General features: G+C 47.2%; 1 protein-coding gene across 1 annotated transcript in view; it reads right to left on the reverse strand.

Moving 5' to 3' along the window:
- Nucleotides 1-19,485, reverse strand: part of Myrip (myosin VIIA and Rab interacting protein) — a 320,260-nt gene that overhangs the window by 54,432 nt on the left and 246,343 nt on the right. Inside the window, exons 8-9 of the mRNA XM_047532415.1 lie at nucleotides 17,475-17,618; nucleotides 6,684-6,837 (exon numbers count right to left, since the gene is read on the reverse strand). Of these exons, the coding sequence (XP_047388371.1) occupies nucleotides 6,684-6,837; nucleotides 17,475-17,618 (298 nt within the window). The remainder of the gene's footprint in view (nucleotides 1-6,683; nucleotides 6,838-17,474; nucleotides 17,619-19,485) is intronic.

Here is a 19,485-nt window from a genome sequence, read left to right on the forward strand (position 1 = left end):
AAGTTTAAAGTCCTTATGAATTCCCTTGAGGTCTCACAGCTGGAGAAAAGCTTGAAGGTATAGCTCCTCTTTCTTGTCTACCCGAGTTGATGGCCACCTCAGCCTTCTAAGAATCACCCTCCTCTTGGCCTAGGTTGGCAGGAAGGGCTGCAGCTGGCTTTTTGACCTTGGGCTATGGTTGTGTCTCTTGGATCCTTGGCTCCCCCATATCGGTAGGAAATTTTTCCACCACCTGCCCTGACTGACCTCACTAAACACATCTACCCCTGGGACACAGATCTCGCTCAGCAGTCTGAGATGGGCATGAGGTTTACCGTGAAGTCAAGGCACAGACCTCAGTCTGTAAAGGACTTGAGGTCAAAGAGGTTGGTATTTCCAATTCCATCTTACAGAGGAGGAAACGAAGATAAGCAAAGTAACTTGCTAAAGGTCACAGAGAGTAACGGGTAGAGTTGGTTCAAGATGCATCCTTTATCTGGCTCCAGGCAGCTCTGGGTTAGCGGCTGTGCTGCAGAAACCCTGGGCTGCCTGAAAAGCTTGGGCAAGGGCAGACTGGAGCCATGGTCAGTGTGCGGCCACGGGCTGGGTTGGTCTGAACTGCACTTGGGTCATCTGGGATAGTTGGTAACTGGCCCAGGGGCTGATCTCTATGGGGCAGTAAAAGTCGCTTTGTCTTGTTTTTATTGAAGGCATAGAAGAAAGCATGACCTGCCCATGCACCTGGGAGCAGGGGTAAGATGACATGTACTCCTTTAGCTGTAGGTGGCTTCAGTGCAGCAATTACCAAGAGAGGCATTTTTAAAATTAGAGACTTTGCAGGGTGCTGGGGATGGGTGAAAAGGGCTTTGGAAGGGACCATTCTTCAACTTGTATGTGGACTCCAGCTTTTGGGCTAGAGGCCTTTGGGACCTTGGCTCTCTGCTATGTGCAACTGAAAGCATATGGATTTTCTACCAATTAAACAGTTACTGCTCCATATAATGGAACGAAAGTAACTAGTGTTGGTGGTGGTGTCCACAGAGCATTGTCCTTGCTAGGCCCACTTTAGAACCAAGCCTTAGGAGAATTCAGATGTTGGTGGGACGTGTGTTTCCAACTGAGCGACCCAGTTCCACTTCAATGGCCTGTCTGCAGCTCAGGCTGGCAGGACACCAAGTTCCTCTTCCTCTGAGAGTCAGAAAGTGGGTCTTTCTCTTTCCAGGAGGACAGTGAGCCCTAGTAGCTGCCTGATGTAAGAGGGGCTCCTGGAGACTGAGGTCAAGTGCCATCCTTTCTCCTCCACTTCCACCTTCATTATCTGTCACTGCCACAACACATAGTGAAACCCCAGGGCCCCCTACACATCTCATCCCACAGCCCCTATTCCAGGAGAACATCTCTTCTCTCTGCCCAGGTGTGGCTCTCTGAGCTCTCCTGGCTGACTCTTTCCATGATCTTGTGTTCTGGATGACCATGCACACAGCTAGGCCACTCTCCAGGTGGCAAGTCCTCTGAGGCAGGGTTCTGAATCAAATTAACCCTCTCTGCCCCTGAGCTGGTTTGTACAATAGAAAGGACCGAAGTCTCCGAGTCAGAGAGCTTGGGCAGAAACCCTTCTCAGCCACTTAGCAGCCCTGTGAGTCTCTGAGCTTGGGTCCCTTCATGGATGACAAGGGACAGCTAACACCCCACTGAATTGTTGTGAGGATGACATGGGGGGATGGAGGGGTGCTACCCACACCTGCTCAGGGCAGATGTATTCTTTTATTTTATTTTATTTTTTTTTGCGGTGCTGGGGATCGAACCCAGCGCTTTGTGCTTGCAAGGCAAGCACTCTACCAACTGAGCTATCTCCCCAGCCCCAGATGTATTCTTGATAGCTCCTTTTTCCTTCTTCATAAATGAAGATGCTGCTTTTGTGCAGGGCAAAGAATAAGAAGTATGGATGCAGGCAGATCCAGGGCTGGTCCCACGTTACTGAATGTAGTCACAGGAGACCTCAGTCAGAGATCCTTGAAGCCTGTTTCCTGGTCTACCAGCGTGGCACACCGTGGCTGTGGCTGGGATTATTATGAGACATAGTACATCCATCATAGCACCTGCTACACTGAGGGCTTTCAGATATTTTTATCTTTAATCTATTTAATTGCATTATAGTATTGGTATTTAAAATCTGGCTATGGATCAACAATCATGTATCCCATCTGTATCTACATAGAAAGCAGGTAAGAGTAGCCATAATTCAGTATTATGTATCAATGTGTGTATATTGACTATGTAAATATTTGAAATAGGGGTCACCTGGGGTGGTTATTACCATCTAGAGTTTATGGGCTCGACTTGAGGTGGTGGTAGTAGTCAGTTTTCTGGGCAAAGTGTTTCTATCTTCCAATGTCATTCTGTCCAGATCATCTGGGGGCAGCCTGGGTTTCTCAGGCTCTCAGTGAAGCTGGTGAGAGCCAACAAAGAGCCAGACTGCTTTTCCTTGCTGCAGAGCCTGTGGGTGCCCTGCCCCTAGCCTTGGCCCTTGCCCCTTTAGGCCACACCTTGTGGGTCTTCAACTGCAACCACTTGAGATCCTTCTCTTGAGGTTTGACCTGGGTGCGAGAGTGCGCGTTGCTCTCAGAGGCAGGGTGAAGTGCCTGGAAATCACCCTGGCCCGAGAGCAGGCCTCAGCTAGTGGCTGGGGAGGCTGGTGTTGAAGTTCTCAGTTCTTCTGCCCGCCAGGCAGGTCGGTCTTCTAGGTGGACTCTCTGAGATCCCCAGCGGGGACAAGCACCCGTCACCCATAGTGGTAACCTGCTTGATAAAATTCATTTACTGCCTCCCTTTCCTCATGTTTCATGTCCCCATTCCCTTCTCTGTGAGTTTTCTGGACTAAGGTCCCAAATAAATGACAAGCACCCAGATCCTCCTGTTAGAATGCTTCTAGTGGAAGTCGAAGACACCCAGAAGATGCAAAATAGACTGGGCTCACTCTCTGGAGAAAGGAAAGGCCCTTTGGGCCTTAAAATTAGCCACCATGTCTGTTCTCTGGACATCTTGTGACACTTGACTCAAACATTGCTCTTCAGTGGCACATGCTTGGCCTGTTTTCCTGCAGGAGCAGCTCTTGGCTTCTCTGAGCTCTGCCCAAAAGCTTTAGTTCTTTCACACTTACACTGTATCATGGGTTATTTTCTTGGGTGTCTACTCTACCCACAACCCTGACTGTGAACTCTTTGAGGGCAGGGTTCTGACTTCTCTTCTGCTGTACTTCCCTCCCCTGCCTAGCTTTGGGCCCCATCCTGGGCAGATAAAGACTACTGATTAATGAACACAGGCACCAACAGGCTTTGGGGCAAGAGTGGGCTTTTGATTTGCAGCTCTCAATGAGCCCTGCTAACTACGGCTTCTCCTGGGGCCATGGGAGGATGCTGGAGAGGGAAATCCCCTGATAGTGCCACTCAGTGCCTGGTTCCAGGGTTGGCCATGCTGTAAATGTGGTCTTTGAACTCCAGCTCCCAGAACTTAGTAGGATGAGATCCAGCCCATTGCCAGTTCTTCCTGTCTCCCGACTTCACAACTCTAGGTTGCCATGTGCCTCTGGAGAAGTTAAGAATCGAACAACCTTCATCTCCAGTGAAAAATCCATCCTTAGCCAAAACAGGTGGCTCCCTGAAATCTCCAGCCCTATGAGGATTTTCACTGAGTACCTTGGAGCTGCTCAAAGCTGTACTTGGGGTCCAATATCACATTCTCTTAGTATGACAGGAACATCCCTTGGGGACCCTGATAGCCCTAGTTCCTCCTTTATCAAAATTCCTGCTCTTTAATTTGGTAGAGACCATGCTCAGTGAACCACTCCAGAGCAGTGACCATCCTGTGGTCTTTATTTGCCCAATACTGAGCATGTGCTGTGTATACAGTAGGTGCTCAAAATCTACAAAGTGAGAATGCATTTTGAGGAAATCTAATAACTGCTGTAAGTGCTATCAAGGCTGAAGATGGAGTTTCTGTGGTTTCCCTAAATGACAGTGTCCCCAGGGCTGACCCCAACTCTGTACTAACAGGCTCCTGATCAGACCTTCTGAGGTATAAACAGTTGCTGAAAATAGCCCAGTAGACATTAACCTTCTACCATGACTTCCACTTCTGGGCCTCTTCTGTTCTACATTTCTGCTTTACTGAGACTAAACAATGCCTCTGGGAATTATTTTCTTTCTGCTAAACATACCACATATCTCTTAAGACCTCAGAGGCTGGTATGGACATTTTAGTGTGTTAAGGGCTGAACCTTCCTCAGAAAATCAACTGCTTTAATTTTTATGTTGTTTTAAATAGTTATCCTGCTAGATGCATAGATTTTTGAACAGAGTATGAAATCTTTTCCTTCGTGCATGTGATGTTACTGAATTATACTTTATGTTTATATACAATTACTATGACTGCCTAATGTTACAGAAAATTATGTATACAATCATGTTGCAAAAACAAAATCCCTTTGTAAATTTATTAGGAATACTTTTAATTCGGTAGGGAAATACTCTTTGATATGGAGTATCTTAAAGAAGTTTTTAGAATATCCTACCAATGTATCACTTTGTAAATCTGAATTTTCACATGCTGCTTTTTTTTTTGTATGTTTGTTTTTATGGTAAAGAGAGACATATTGTACAGTAGTTGAAAACCTCCATGAGTTGGAGTCATGATGTTTGGGTAGGAGGACCAGCTCTGCTCATGTTAGCTGTGGGGTCTTGGACAAGTTATGTAACTCAGTGCCCATTGATGCTCTTATCTGCCAAACAAGATAATAAGAGCAGTTAGCAACAGCCTTGGAGGAATAAATAAAATGGGACTCTGCACATTGTGAAGTGATTTTAAGGGTTAGCCATTATTGTTTAGTGAAGATCTATTACATAATATTCTCATAAGCCCTGTGGAATATTCAGTCCTCTCTGTGGAAATGTGTGGTTCATAAGGAGAGAGACGTGGGAGGGAGGAGAGAGTGAGTAAGAAAGGAAGAAAGAAAGAGGAAGAGAATGAATGAATGAAAAAATATGAATATGCTTGGCAATAGGGGAAAAGAGAAACACATCCAGAAATAAAAAAAATGCACTTAAAACCAAAAGCCTATACATAAAGAAAATACCGTGTGCTACTGAAACACTGCAATGTCCTGGCTCTGCAGTTTCTATCAATAGGTACTAAAGGGTTAACATGGAAACCGTCTCTTTTGGAAAAATCTTTGGAGTAACGGTTAAAAATATTGAATGTTTATGATGCTCTGCACTGCGAGGATTTTGTTTATATCGCTGCTGGTTAAATCATTTCCTCACAGAGTGGCAACAACAGCACCATCTTTAGAAGTTCGTGTCTAGGATGGTTATTTGTTATTAATCTCTTTCGTTGTTTTTGTTGTTCAGGGTAGGGTCTGACATATACTGTGGGGTGAGATGCCTCTGGTAGTTTCTCATGTGAAGACAAACGTGCCTGGCTTCCATTCTGTGGATCCACATACCACAGAAAGGTGGGAAAGGACCAGACCTGTGCTGGGGCTGGGTAGGCACCTTTACTCCAACAGTCATGGGGTCTAAGAGACCCCTGAGTATGGGGGCTTCCTGGCCATCAGCAGTTGGCCACATGGTTACAAGCATCTTGCAGCTTTCTGATTTAAGAGAATGACTAGCTAATTTGAACCTCTTTATTTTGAGGCTCATGACTCAACAATTTTGTAAAGGGCTCCATGTTATAGATGTTGAGCTCAATTGCCCCATGTAGTGCTAGAACATTCTAGGAAAATAAGCAAGAAGAGCACAGACACTAGTGAATCACAGTGCTATCCCCAGGTGTGGCAAGAGAGACATCTTCCCATCTACGGCCCTTTCATGGCTGGGTGATATTGTTGGAATACCTGGGCCACACAGGACTACATTTCCCAGATTCCTCTGTATGGAAGTGGGGCCTCAAAACTGGTTTCTGCCCATGGGATAGGAGTGATAGTGGTGAGTGTTTACTGGTGGAGGGGTTAGGGAGTAGGTACTCTGTCTCCTTCATTCTCTCTTCCTCCACCTGCTGGCTGAATGTGGATGATTCAGCAGATGACCTTGAGAACCTTGGCCTCTGCAGGCCTTTGCAGGCCAGGGACAATTGCACTGCACAGGTGTGTGATGAAAAAGGAAATGATTGCATTAAGTCACTTGAATGGTTGACCTACTTGTTATAGCAGCAAGTGTTACCCTACTCATGCATATGATTTCAGAAATGATTCCCTTAAAGCCAGACTGACTCTGGGACTCAAATCCCTTTGAAAGCTGAAATGCCCTAAGAAGTTGGTTTAGCCATCCTGTCTTGCATAAGATGCATCCTCCTAGTCTACCTAGAACAGGTGGCTACAGTGGGGCTGTGCAGCAGAGACATTTTAAAACACCTCCTCAGGAGTACTCCTGTCCCACAGGTCTCAGCAAAGGACATGGGATATAGATGGCATATTAAGGGCTTTCATTCCGCCACAACTAGAAAAACTGGCCAGGTGGGAAACGTGACCACATTACATATGGTGTGCTGTGTCAGAGGCCTTCTGACTTGGCCCAGCTGCCCTGAATGGGCCTACACCAACTCAAACTTAGGGAAGGAAGAGCCAAGTGGCCATACAACAGCTGAGAAGCCTCTGAGTGGCACTTCTGAAGCCCACAGACCAAGCAGAGGCTATTTAAAACCGTTACTTGTTCCATCCAGCCTGTCCACGCTCTTCCAACTGGTCAGAACAGACTCCTCCTTTGGATGCTGGCCCCAGTCCCTTGGGTGTCTTGCCACAGGCTCCAGGGAAGCAGACTTTAGGGCATCTTCACCAGTGAACGAGAATGCAGACTGGGATCGCTGTGGAAAGAAAAGAGGGGATGGAGTGAGTTCATACAGCCGGTCCCTGGGACAAATGCCTTCCGCTTTGGGGGCAGACATGGTACAGTTTGGAGGTACCATATTCAATGGTGTGGACTTTTCTCCAGTGAGATGTCAAAGCTCAGTACACAATGCCACGTCACTGTCACTGTACAAACGGTTCCCTGTTTATTCCACTGCAAGTGGCCAGGGTTATGAGGAAGCACAGAGGTGTAGAAGAATCCTATAGGGCCAGTTCTCAGATGACTCCTCCTTATCCGGCCATTTTCCTAGCCTGTCTTTCTCAGGACTAACTGTGTGAAGACCTGCTCTAAGGCATAGAAAAACAAACATCTTCCCCTTAAAGACTTTCAGACTTGCATACATAGTTACGACACAACATTCGGGTATAACATATAAGCAAGCAATGTATGGTTAATCCACATGTTCCCGTTTAGCTCCTGGAATAAAAGAAGTAAAACAAACCTAAACCTAAGGAGAAGTGTGGAAATGGGAATTTGAAAGACTGACAGGAAACATATCTGCATTGCATTGTATATATTCTAAAGCTCTGATACTGTACACAGAGAACTTTATCAAACATGAAGAGAATGCTTTTTTCTTTGCCATTTAGTGAAGGAATTTCTTAGTTATTTATTTTGGTCTTTTTTTTTTTTATATTGATGACAACATTAAACAAAGTACTTCCCCCAACCCCAACTAGCTGACGTCGCTGCCAAGAGTCCCACTCTCTTCTATCCCAGTGACAAATGTGCTTTCCTCCATGTTCTTATGTCTTCCTCTCCCACCACAGTGCTCAGAATAGGAGACACAGGAGCATGCTCACTCAGGGAGAGCTGTGAGCAGGTTGGGGCATAGTTTGGAGTTGGACTTGGGAGTCGGCTGTCATGGGCTCAAATGCCACCTCTGCTATGACACCTTGGCAAGTGACTTAAATCTTGAACAAGCTGGAAACTTAACCTTGCCCTGTGCTCCCCATAGATTGTATAATAGTTGGTGGCTTAAAAAAGATGTTTGAGCATAACAAAGAAAGACAGCAAAAGCCAGTAGGGGATATTTGGGTGACGCTGAACTTTATGGTTGGAGTTTGGGGAGAGGGTATCACACTCAGTGGCTTTGCTTCCTAAGGACTCAACCAGTCTGAAAAAAGACAGACAAACGCGACTCATAGTCCAGCATGTCATTACTGCAGGCCAAGTAGGGATCCAGGGACCCTCTGGCACAGGGTCAGGGCACGAGTTCACTGTGCTGCAGAGTATGGGCGGACTAGCTGGGGTCCTGAGCTGTGGGAAACCTCCAGCTCCCCCCACAGGACGTTTGGACAACCTAGGAGGAAGATGGGCTTATGGGACAAATAAGGAACCTTCTAACCTGTGCACCAAGGGTCACCACCTACCTCCCATCTCTACGAAGGCAGAAGCCAAGAGTTTGATGGTGGGCCTCCAGAGATGCCTTTCAGTGCAGTGACCGTAGGTTAGTGTAGTCTAATGGTGAGTGAGCTGTTCCCTTATGGATTCCACAAGACTCTGTGCACATGACTCATTTCCAGCAGGCCCTGGTTCATGGGAAACCCACTACGACCCCTTCCCAAGCTGGTCAGGGGCTGGCTTCCTCTGCTTCCTCACGCTTCACTGCACTCCATTGGAAACGTCTGTCTTCTGACCTGGTGTGCCCACCAGACAGTAGAGCAGTTAATGTCCTGTGAGTGGTGACAGTCCCAGGCCTGGCACAGTACATGGTACAGAACTAGAAGTCAAGAACGCTTGCTGTGGAGCAAATGGGATTTATGGGTGGGTAGAGGACGGGTTTTCTGAAGTGCCTGAATTATTTTTCACTAATTTCTTGGATAAAATTGGGGAGGAAGAGGGAACAATTACATCTGGAGAGCAAGGTTTTACTTGGAGGAGAGTCAAATGTACAAGTGGCCTGCGGCCAAATGTTCCCTTCCTTCTAAGGACGTGGCAAGAACTCCCTGTCCCCAGTGTCGGGAACGGTTCTGATGATGCCACTTGACAACCACAAAGGTTTTCATAGAGCTGCGGATTCAGGGACCTGTTTGTGATTTTGCTAAATCCTTGACAAATAATGAGAGGCTTTCAGAAAGCACAGAGATCAGGGCTGATAGTCAAGTGTAGGGATGTTATTAGAAAGAAGGAAACAGGGGCTGGGGAGATAGCTCAGTCGGTAGAGTGCTTGCCTTGTAAGCACAAGGCCCTGGGTTTGATCCCCAGCACCAAAAAAAAAAAAAAAAAAAGGGACTGGGCAAGGGTTCTTCTATGCCACCGTGTGGATCTTTCCACACATTGACTTGTCAGCTCCTCCACAGACTGGGAGCTCCTGGAAGGCAGGAATGGTCTTCTGTGTGTGATGCTCAGTCTCATGTCTACAACTGAATTTGTAGGATGTACGACAGTTCTGGCTCTTAAGGAGCTGATAGCCCCATTGCCAGGTTCAGTATGACTGCAGCTCACAGAAGCCATTCTATGTATTCCAACTCTAAAACAAAAGTCTACAAGCGGTTCACTGAATACGGGGTTCAAAGTGGGAAACAAATAATATTTAATATTTTATTTTGTGCTGGCTCAAACTATATTTTATGAGTATGTGTATGTCTGTAGGAAGTTCATGGGGGTCCATTTTTATGAGGAAAAAATTCTCCCTACCCCCTACAAAAGTCAAGACCAACAAATGCAACATCTCTCCCTAGTCCCAACAGGGAAAGAAGGATTTTCATGTGAGTTGAAGATGTCAGGTTTTTATAATCCATTTAAAGCAAACCACTGGTCCATACTAAAAAAAATTTAACCTGACAATCACAGATTGTAGCAGAACTGTCTCCAACAGGGCCCAGGACACTGGGCCCACTGTCCACAGCCAGGGTGGAAGAGTCAGAGTTGATAATCTAGTCCTGGTTTTGCCAGGCAATCACTGAAATAAACAAAGAGACCAGCAGGTGGCGCAACAGCAGCACTTTTACTCTTCTGTTGGTTCCAACTCTGTGGCTCCTGGAAAGTCGTGGAATACTTGAATAATTTATTTATTCATTATTCTGGCGGAGACTTTGTGTCCACCCTTTCTTTCCCACCCACGGTCCACTAAAGAAGCAGGACTGGGGATATCTGGAGTGGGGTCTGTGGGGTCTGTGGAGTTTCCTGTATTCAGAAGTGTTAACACAGCATCAACATGCAAAGATGGACTTGAAAATTTAAACTTTCAAACAGGCGCTGGTTCTCTACTCTTTGATTTTGCGTATTCATTTTTATTTTTCAATTTTTTGGAGATTGAACCTGGAGATACTGTTATCACTAAGCACCCCCGCCCCCCCTTTAATGGGACAGGGTCTTACTAAGTTGCCCAGGTTGGCCTTGAACTTGAGATCCTCCTGCCTCAGACTCCTGAGTAGCTGGGGTTCTAGGTGTGTGCCACCGTGCCTGGCCTGGAGTGGTCTTTACTCTTGGGGCACTAATTCATGGGTGGTTTCAGGTAAGGTGGGTCAGGGCTAGCTCTTCCTCTTGAGGAGGCCCATTCTATATGGGATATTGGAGGAACTTCAACTGTTCTGAGCCTCAGTCCTCACATTAGGGGATCAGTATCACTCCCAGCACAGAGAAGGCACTTGATAAATATTAGCTCTAATAAGAGCATTTATTAAGCCCCACCACTGACTTTTATCCATTAATTCACTCAATCTGACTGGGAGCATATGGGTAGTGGAGTCCGTTGAATAACTTCCCCATGGTAGATGGCAGGGGGGTCAAGGAGCAGAGGCAGGGTTTGAGCTTGAATCGGCATGGCTCCGAGTTGGTGTCCTGGTGTGTGCCTGCAGCCGCTGATGAAAGCCCAGAAACAATGTGCTCCAACCCAACAGGACTCTCCACAAGAACCTGCTGGCCCTCAAGCTCTGGGTGAAACGCCTGTGTGATCACCAGTGGCCTTTGCTATCCTTCCTTTGAAATCCCAGTGTCTCCTATGTGGGCAGCAGCAATGTGCTCCCTTGAAATGACAAATTGTTGTGATGATCGCTGTGATTATCATCAATGCAAGAGGACAGGCTTCTGAGACGCTGAACATGGCTTCAGAATAGTCTTTACTCTCAAAGAGCTCACAGTTATTTAAAGTGGGAGAGGATGTTTTTATTATCCAGGCTTTGGATACCAGGGGATCGATAAGTGTGGTCATATGAATAAAGAACTGATATAATTTTGCTTTGTATTTTTAGGATCAGAGGTAGGCATTAAATTTAGCCCAATAATTATAACAATAATAAAAAGGACTTTAATTCTATATCTTGGCCACTCAAAGGAAAGAGCCAATGTGAGGGAGGAAATGAGAGAGACCCAAAGAGAAAAGGCTAAGGAAGATAGAAAGGGGCCAGAGAACCAAGAGAGGAAGAGTATGCAGAGGTTCATCTGAGTCCCTGGGCACATAGTCAGCGTCTGGCCCCAGCAGTCATTATCATTATCAACAGGATCACTGGAGTATACAGACACCCTTTCATAGACACACGCCTACGAGGCCCTTAAATGATCACAGTGCGTGCATTAGTGTCTTCTAGGATATTGCATCTTAAGGCTTTGAAAGCCAGGTTGCACTGACCCCCTAGTAGCAGAGAACCACACAAAGAGGGAGGAAATTAAAAAGGGAACAATCTCACTGAACTGTCTTTCAAGAGAACAGATGAGAAATCCCATCTGCATGGAGCTGAATGAAGCGTGGGTTTTGCAGTTAAGTCCAAGCAGTGGGGCTGGCAGGATTTTGGGCTTCTGCACCATTATTCCCTAGACCCCAGGTGTCCAGGTTATTGGAGAACTGCAGAGAACGGAGAAAGTCCTGCCAGGAGGCCACCAGTTTAGGGTCTTCTATAGTCTGAAGGTCAGGAAGCCCTACTCAAGATACTGCCCTTAAACCTGGCAGCTGTTGGCATCACCTTGGATCATCTGCTAAGAATGTGGAGGCCGGGTCTCCGGCCCAGACCCCCTAAGTCAGACCCCCTGGAGTGGGGCTCAGGAGGGTGATGTGGATGAGATGACAACGGCCAGTGTAAAGGTGAGCTGAGGCTTGGCCTGCTGGCTCATGTTCAGGCTCTGGCCAGGGTCCATGTGTGTTTCCACCTGTACATCCTTTGCTTATCTCTTTATTTAAGCCACTAAACAACTTTTTGGGATTTATGGAAATGTTCTGTATCTGTACCATCCAATGAGTGGCCACTAAACCCAGGTGGAATTAAGTACTTGAAATGTGGCCAGGGTGACCCAAGAACAGGAGTTTTTTTTTTTTTTTTTTTTTAAATAAATAAATAAATAAATATATATATATATATATATATATATATATATATATATATATATTTCTTTTAGTCATAGGTGGACACAATACCTTTATTTTATTTTTATATGGTGCTGAGGATTGAGCCCAGGGCCTCAGGCGTGCTAGGCGAGTGCTCTACCACTGAGTCACTCCTGAGAACAGGAGTTCCAATGTTAACTTTGTGACCTGGGACACTGTACTGGGAGAATCTCTGCACTGAAAGGAACCTTGGAGATCAGCTTGTTCACTGATCTCATTTTATCAAGAAAGCAGCTAAATCAAGGGCTTTGGAAGAAGAAAAAGATAGGCAAGTCCCAGCCCTACTGATAGCTGGCTGTGTGACCTCAGGTGGGTTTTGTTAGTGCTTTAGTGTCAGTTTCTCATCTATAAAATGGGTCTAACGATACCTGCATCCCCGTCTTGTGGTGAGCAGGAAGGGAAATAACATGCAATGGGCAGACCCATCCCTTCACCAGTGGTTACCCTGTTCTTCCCCCACAGGGACCTCAGAGCAGCCAGAGTCATGGTCACCATGCTGTGCAGACCCAAGAGCCCCACTTGCATTGTCGTCTACGGGATGGGGGCTCCAGGAGTTGTGCCACGTGGCGTCATGGCCAGGGCCTGTGCCCTTCCGGTCCTCATTCCTGGATGTGTTCTGAAATTCTGGCCCATTCTCTCAGCACAGGTTCTTTCATCCTGGGGGACTAGAGTCAAGTAAAGTACTGGATTAGCCTCCATGGAAGGACAGTGCGTCCAGCCACATTGTGTGCAGTGTTTGAGACTGCTGGGCCATGGCCACTGGATGTGCATCCCTGGGGGCCCTCGGCTGTCCCTGCCATGGTGCAGGATAGAAGGGAAGGGCTGGGGGCCCTGGCCAGGGGAAGTCAGGCAGCGTTCACGGAGGGTCAATGCGTAGGCATCACACCAAATGGAAAGAGGGCAAGAGAGGGCAGCAAGTCAGAGAGAGGGACACACGGAGCAAGGGTGGTTGGAGGCTGGGGGTACAAGAGGGGTCCAGGCCACTTCCTGTCACCCTCCATCTCCTAGGCTGGTCAGTGTGGGGCTGGGAAGGGCCTCAGTTTGCCCTGCTGATCTGTTAAAAGCAGATGTTTGGAGTGGAATGGGGGCAGGATGAGTGGAAATCGATTCACTGCTTCAAGTCTGTGTTCCTAGAACAGCCAGGGCTTGGCGCAGCCTCCTCTAGCTGAGCCAGTTAGTCAAGACCCATTGCACTCTTATCACCAAGGCTGGGTGAGGTGCACGCTCTCTGCCCAGAGGGTGGTTTTTAGAAGTTCCCATCAAAATGCTCATCTTTAAAATAAGCCAGGAGCTAAAAGAATGTGGGTGCCCAGAGTTTATGCTGGGACATTAATCAATACTTTCTCTTCCCTTCACAGGCATCCTGGAACCAAAGGAGAAGGGTTCAAGTGCAGGCCTTGACTAAATCCCAGAAATCGACATGTTCCGCCACCAGTCTGCCAAAGACCCCTAACTGCCTGGATGCCCACTTCACACCCAATTCTGAGCTATGGAAAAGCCAGAAAATATGTGAGCACTGACAGTCATGAAGGGGCTGATAATATTTGGCTTGGCAAGGGGTGAACCATGCCAGGGACCCAGCTGGATACACAATGGACTTCTCTTTATTCCCAGATTTGGGCTGCTTTGCCTAGGCAGCTCCCTAGGAGTCTAAGTGTGGATGGGGGGAGATGAAGCATGCACTTGTCTCCTTCCTGACTGCTACTGTTGACAAAAATATGCTGTTTATATATTATAAATCACCGGATGGTGAGAACTCACAAGGAGAGACACAAGGGGGCATCCTTGATCGACTGTCCAAGTTAAGGGAAAGGTTACAGTAATAGGAGCCAGATGATAATCCTACCCCTTCTGAAAGGTACCTGTGCCCCTACTGGGCATGTGAGCTAGGGGGTTAAAGTGTTATGCCAGGAGGGGTGCTCATCCAAGGAGGTGCATCAGTCTCTTCTATGTGACTTTTTCCAAACTAGAACATCATGGTAATCTCCTACCTGCTTCCCACAAAGGTGTATTCAAGTCCACGGAAGGTAGACATCGCTTGCAAGGCACTGCATGTTAGAACTTCAAAAGATACTTGAGAATCAGGGGGAGGCTTCCATTAGGCCTCATGTCTGCACCAAATCTAGAAATAAATCATCTGCTATTTGCCTCATGAAAAAGTAAGAAATGTTGAAGTTCTTTTTACATTGGAGTCAGAGCTAAAGCTGAAAGTTGTGTTGTGCAAGAGGCAAGCATTTAGCAAGACAGAGCTCCTGACAGAAAAATCAATTCCTGAGGGGCATTTGTTTTAGGAAACCAAATGGGAATCCTGTGCCTTGTGCCTCTACATGTCCCTCTCTGCAAACATCCCTTGGCCATGCAAAGCCCTGGGTGACTGAGTTCTTTCCAGGGGGCTCATGCACAGGGGGCGAGTCCCTTTGGGGGGCATCATTGCTATTTATATTAAACTGCTTTCTGCCAATGCTTGGCTGAGGAGTGTGGATAAGAAGCCTCTGCTATTGAAAGGGGGACACTTGAGCCCATAGTCTCTGCTGTGCCTGTTGCTCTTACTCATGGTGTGAGACCACACTGTGCCATACAGCTAATAACATGCAGTGTCTCTGGTGTCCAGAAGGCCAGGGGAACCCAAATTCCAAGGAGACGCACAGAGAGCTGGTAGGAGGTAGGTGTTCTAGAGCTTGCCTACAGAACAAGAGGCAGCAAAGTGCAGAGCTGGATTCTAGTCCTGGCACTACCATCTAGAGTCCAAGATTTGGACCAGTTAGGTCTCAGTTTACTCCTCTGTGAAATGGGGGTAATGCAGGAAACTCTCATGTAGATCTAATGAAATCATATTACACGCAAGCCCTCTGCACCTCAAGTTTATATAAAAGTAAGGACAGGGTCTGGGAAGGTGCTTTTGGCATCCAACAAAGAAAAAAATGTGCAGCCCAAGACACAGTGATGGACAGAAACATTCCTGGGGGTGAGCTGAGATCAAGGAAGGGAAGCAGGCCTATGTGTGGGCAGGAAGGGGAGAGGGCACATGTGAGGACCACAGTGGACTGGGTAGGTGACTAGCAGGTGGCTTGTGGATTCCAGCAGGTCAGGGAGATACCAATTGCTGCTGCTCTCTGGGCTGTGAACCGGGCTGGCCAAAACATGGAGAGGTTCAGTTCATGACCCAGAGGTCATGACCCTGATGATACAGTGACCTTGATTTTGAAATGCAGAAATTAAGTCATACTAGAAAGAAGGCGAACTTTCACTTGGCGATGACACTTATGTGCTAAGTGGCCCACACCTGCCTCTCATTCAGCCCCCGGCCACTGAGCTCCAGCCATGTGACTGCCGTTCTGTCTCTTGAACAGGTCTGTTCAGAGCCTCTGCCCAACTGTCCCAGTGCAAATGCTCTTCCTCTCACTGTCCCTAAGGCTCTCTTCTTTCCAAGTCTTGGTCTTATGTCACCTAGGAAAGAATCTCCTGGATGCTTCCCAATCAAGCTATCCCTCCTCTGTCCCCTCCCTCTGGACTCCAATGACTGGGATGTGTACTGCTGTGTCCCACTACTGGATTAATGTACAGTGTGCTGAACTGGAAGGAACCCTGTCTCCGTGCACCTGGCATAGCACTGTGCACACAGCAGAAGCTCAATAAAGACTGTCGGCTGCATAAAGCACCATCAGAGCTGTCCTTTGGGACAGGTCTCCTTATCCCCACTTTATAGATGGGAAATAATACAGTTGTTCAAGGTCACAGAGCTAGCCACGGGCAAATTCAGAACCCCTCTCAGGAGTAGCAGAGGCGGATGCTGAGCTCCCTGGACTTGCCCTTGACCCCTCTGCTCGTGGCTGCAACTGGGGGCCATGGAGATTTCCATTTCTTAGAGCCCCTAAAGTTGACTCTTTGTGGAAAATACTTCAGAAAGACTCCCAAAGTGCAAAGCAACGTTGTGCGTGCAGCCTGAGCCTAGAATGGCAGGTGTGATTTGGTGACAAGTCTGAAAGACAGGATGTTTGAAGGCCATTTGCATCCCTGCTCCATTCTGTAGAAGGCGCTCCCCTCTCATGGTCAGAAGGGCCTCTTTCTTCTGTGAATCTCAAATGCCTTTGCAGTCTCAATCTTGCCACGGAGTGTCCAATTATGCACTGGCTTCTCTTATCTGCTTCTACTAGTTTTAACTAACTGTGTCTACTCCTGCCTTGCTCACCAGATAATGAAGTGTGCGTTGGGGACAGGGCAGGGATAGTCTTCTACTTATTTTGTTCTCTTTGGCGCTTAGTGCATGACAGCAGCGGTAAAGCAAACTGACAGAGGACTGATAGGGAAGGTTCTGCTGAAGAATCAAAGAAGTGAAATTTCTGATAAAGCCATAAAGGTCCTCACTACTCTATGCACCTGGTGGCTTGATAGGGCGTGGGGAGTTGATGTGGTGAGTCTAGGATGTAGGTGAGCCTGTAACTGCATGCCACCATGTGCTGCTTTGCACATCCTCTTTTCATCAGTCACGTAGGTCTGGACACTGGACCCTTGGTGGGGCAGAGTGAACAGCTGGCATCACCACCCTGTCTGACTTTTTACTATCAAAGTGCACCCATGTGTTCCTGCCTGTGCCCCAGGCCCTGACCAGGAGCACCAGCAGCTAACAGAACCCTGGGTTTCTGGCTGACCCTGCACCTCCTCTGCTGGGCTTACTTAAACAGTCACGAAGGACTTTCTAGACTCAGTGACTACTACAGACATAAACAGCCCAGACCCTTGGGCCCACAGGAAGGTCACTGTGCTCTGTGACTCGGCCCTCGACTTTATTTCAGGGTAACAGACAAAGAGGGTGGCTTCACGTGATGACTTCCTGACCATGTCCAGAGGTGACCACTCAGGTGGTTGAAAGGCCAGTGGCAATTTTCTCACTGTCACTTCTCAGTTTCAGTAAAGCAAGCGATCTAGGTTGTAAGAATTCACCTGGCTTCATGAAGCCGTTTTCCCCTTCACTCAGTACATGTCTTTCCAGAATGAATAAAAATGACAGCCCACCAACATCTTCATTTTTCTTAAATTGGTCTCTGTGTAAAAACCCACTGCATGGCCATCAACAGTCGGCTTGTGCTTTGTCTCTGTCTCTCTCTGCTCCTGCACCCCATCTGGCCCCCCCCTTAATTGCTCTCTTGGTTTCTCTCCCGACCAACCTTCAGGATCCAGTGGGCACCCGAGCCAGCCACAGATGGCCAAGGGCACTGACCTGCACGTGTGCGGGTCATCTGTGTGGGGTGGTGGCATTGCTGGGGACTCACCCAGAGTGCGGGGGGTGCTTGGTGGCCTTGTGGGGAGGCCTCACCCTCGTCGTCTGCCGTCTTGGTGCTGCAGCTCTGGGGCTGTGGCCACTCTGGCTCCTCCTCCACTTGATGCTCACTCTTGCTCTTCTGCTTTCTTATGATCTGGGTTGGGAGGCCAATGAGGACAGTTATCGGAGAGGGTTCCAGAGACCTGGGACCACCTCTGGGATGTTTTTTTTTTCAGCCACTTAGTTTATTTTCAACAGAACATCAACTTGGTTCAGATCTGCCTTATGATAAAACAGTACATGTAGCCTTGCTGTGGTTTGGATCTGGAATGTTCCCTGAAGGCTCATGTGTTAAAGGCTTAGTCCCCAGTGCAGCCATGTTTGGAGGTGGGGTTTTGGGGAAGTGATTGAATCAGGAGGGCTCTGAGCTCATCAGTGAATTAATTCTCTGATGGATTAATAGTTTGATGGCATTATTAGGAGGTGGTAGAAACTGTAGGAAGGGTAGTTGGAGGAAGTCAGTCATTGGGGCATGTCCTAGATGTTTTTTGTCCCTGCCTGCTTCCTCTATCTCTCTGTTTCCCAGTGCCATGAACTGAGACGCTTTCCTCCACCATGGTGTCTCCTTGGAGTCAGCTGATCATGGTCTGAAACCTCTGAAACCGTGAGCCAAAATAAAACCTTCCTCCTTTAAGTTGCTTATGTCAGGTAATTTGGTCACAGTAACAAGAAGCTCACTAATACAATCCTTGAATGTTCTGCAGCTCTTTAGAGTTTATAAATATAATTGTCCCTCTGTCTCCACAGAGAATTAGTTCCAGGAAACTCCCTCCCCTGCAGATACCAAAACCATGCAGTCTCTTATAAAAAAAAAAAAAAGGCACGATATTTGCATATACTCTATATACATCTTCCTGTGTACTTTAAAGCATCTGAAGATGAATTATAATACCTAATCCAATATAATGCTGTGTGAATAGTTGCTATGCTGTCTCATGGAGCAATGAATAAGAAGGAAAAGAAGGCCTGTGCATGTTCAGTACAGACGTGACCATCAGAGATCTGGCTGCATGGTAGATGAGTGAGATCCCAGGTATGATGCTCCAATGAGTGCTGGAGAGGGACAAGGCCCTGGGACATGGCAGGAGGTAGCAGCAGGTGTGCTTGAGCGTGCCTTCATTCATGTGGACTCAGACCAGTGCATGGCAAGTTCAGGCTTTGCTTTTTGAACTTTCTGGAATCTCCCTCTCCCCGTTGAATGTTTTCTCTCCATGTTGGTTATGAGATACAATCATGAGATACAATCATGAGATAGTCACCATAAAAGGGTGACTATCACCCTTTTATGATGTTAGCAGTTTCTTCTATTTAAGTGTTTACCATGTCAAACTGTGTCAGATACCATAAATGCCTTTACCTCATTTAACCCTCAAGATAACTAAAAGAGGTATGCACTAAAATTCTCCCCATTTTATAGATGAGGAAACAGGCTGAGAGAGACTAAATTTTCAGTTAAGGCCACATGGTTTATAAGTGGTTGCACTGTCACTGGGACCAAAAGACATGACAAGAACAGCTTAGAGGAGGAGAAGTTTATTTTAGCTAATGGCTTCAGAGGTAACCAGTCCCTATGAGAGTCCTGACTTTAGGAAGCATTTGGAAGCCCTAAGATTGGAGCAGACACCAACATCAGGTGGGGCAGCTTTAGCTCCAGCCAATTTGCACCAGCAGTTATGCTGGCAGAGCCCTTAGGATTGAGTGGGGCCATCCATACAGTGGTCCCTGGGCTCTCAACTTCTATAGGCAGGAAGCAGTCAAGAAAACTGTCCAAACACCAACATCGATATTCTTTGATGTCCTTTTAGATTAGAGAGGATGATGAAAGAAAGGTTCTGAGAGTCAGGGAACAAGGACCTGAGGAGCCTGCCCAGGCACGGACCTGGGTCTAATCAAGGCATGTCCCTCCCCTGCATGGTGGGGACCAGCTCTTTGTCATGAGCTTCTGCAGTCCCTCCCAGTAC

The sequence above is a fragment of the Sciurus carolinensis genome, chromosome 17 (genome assembly GCF_902686445.1).
Source record: "Sciurus carolinensis chromosome 17, mSciCar1.2, whole genome shotgun sequence".
NCBI lineage: Eukaryota > Metazoa > Chordata > Mammalia > Rodentia > Sciuridae > Sciurus > Sciurus carolinensis.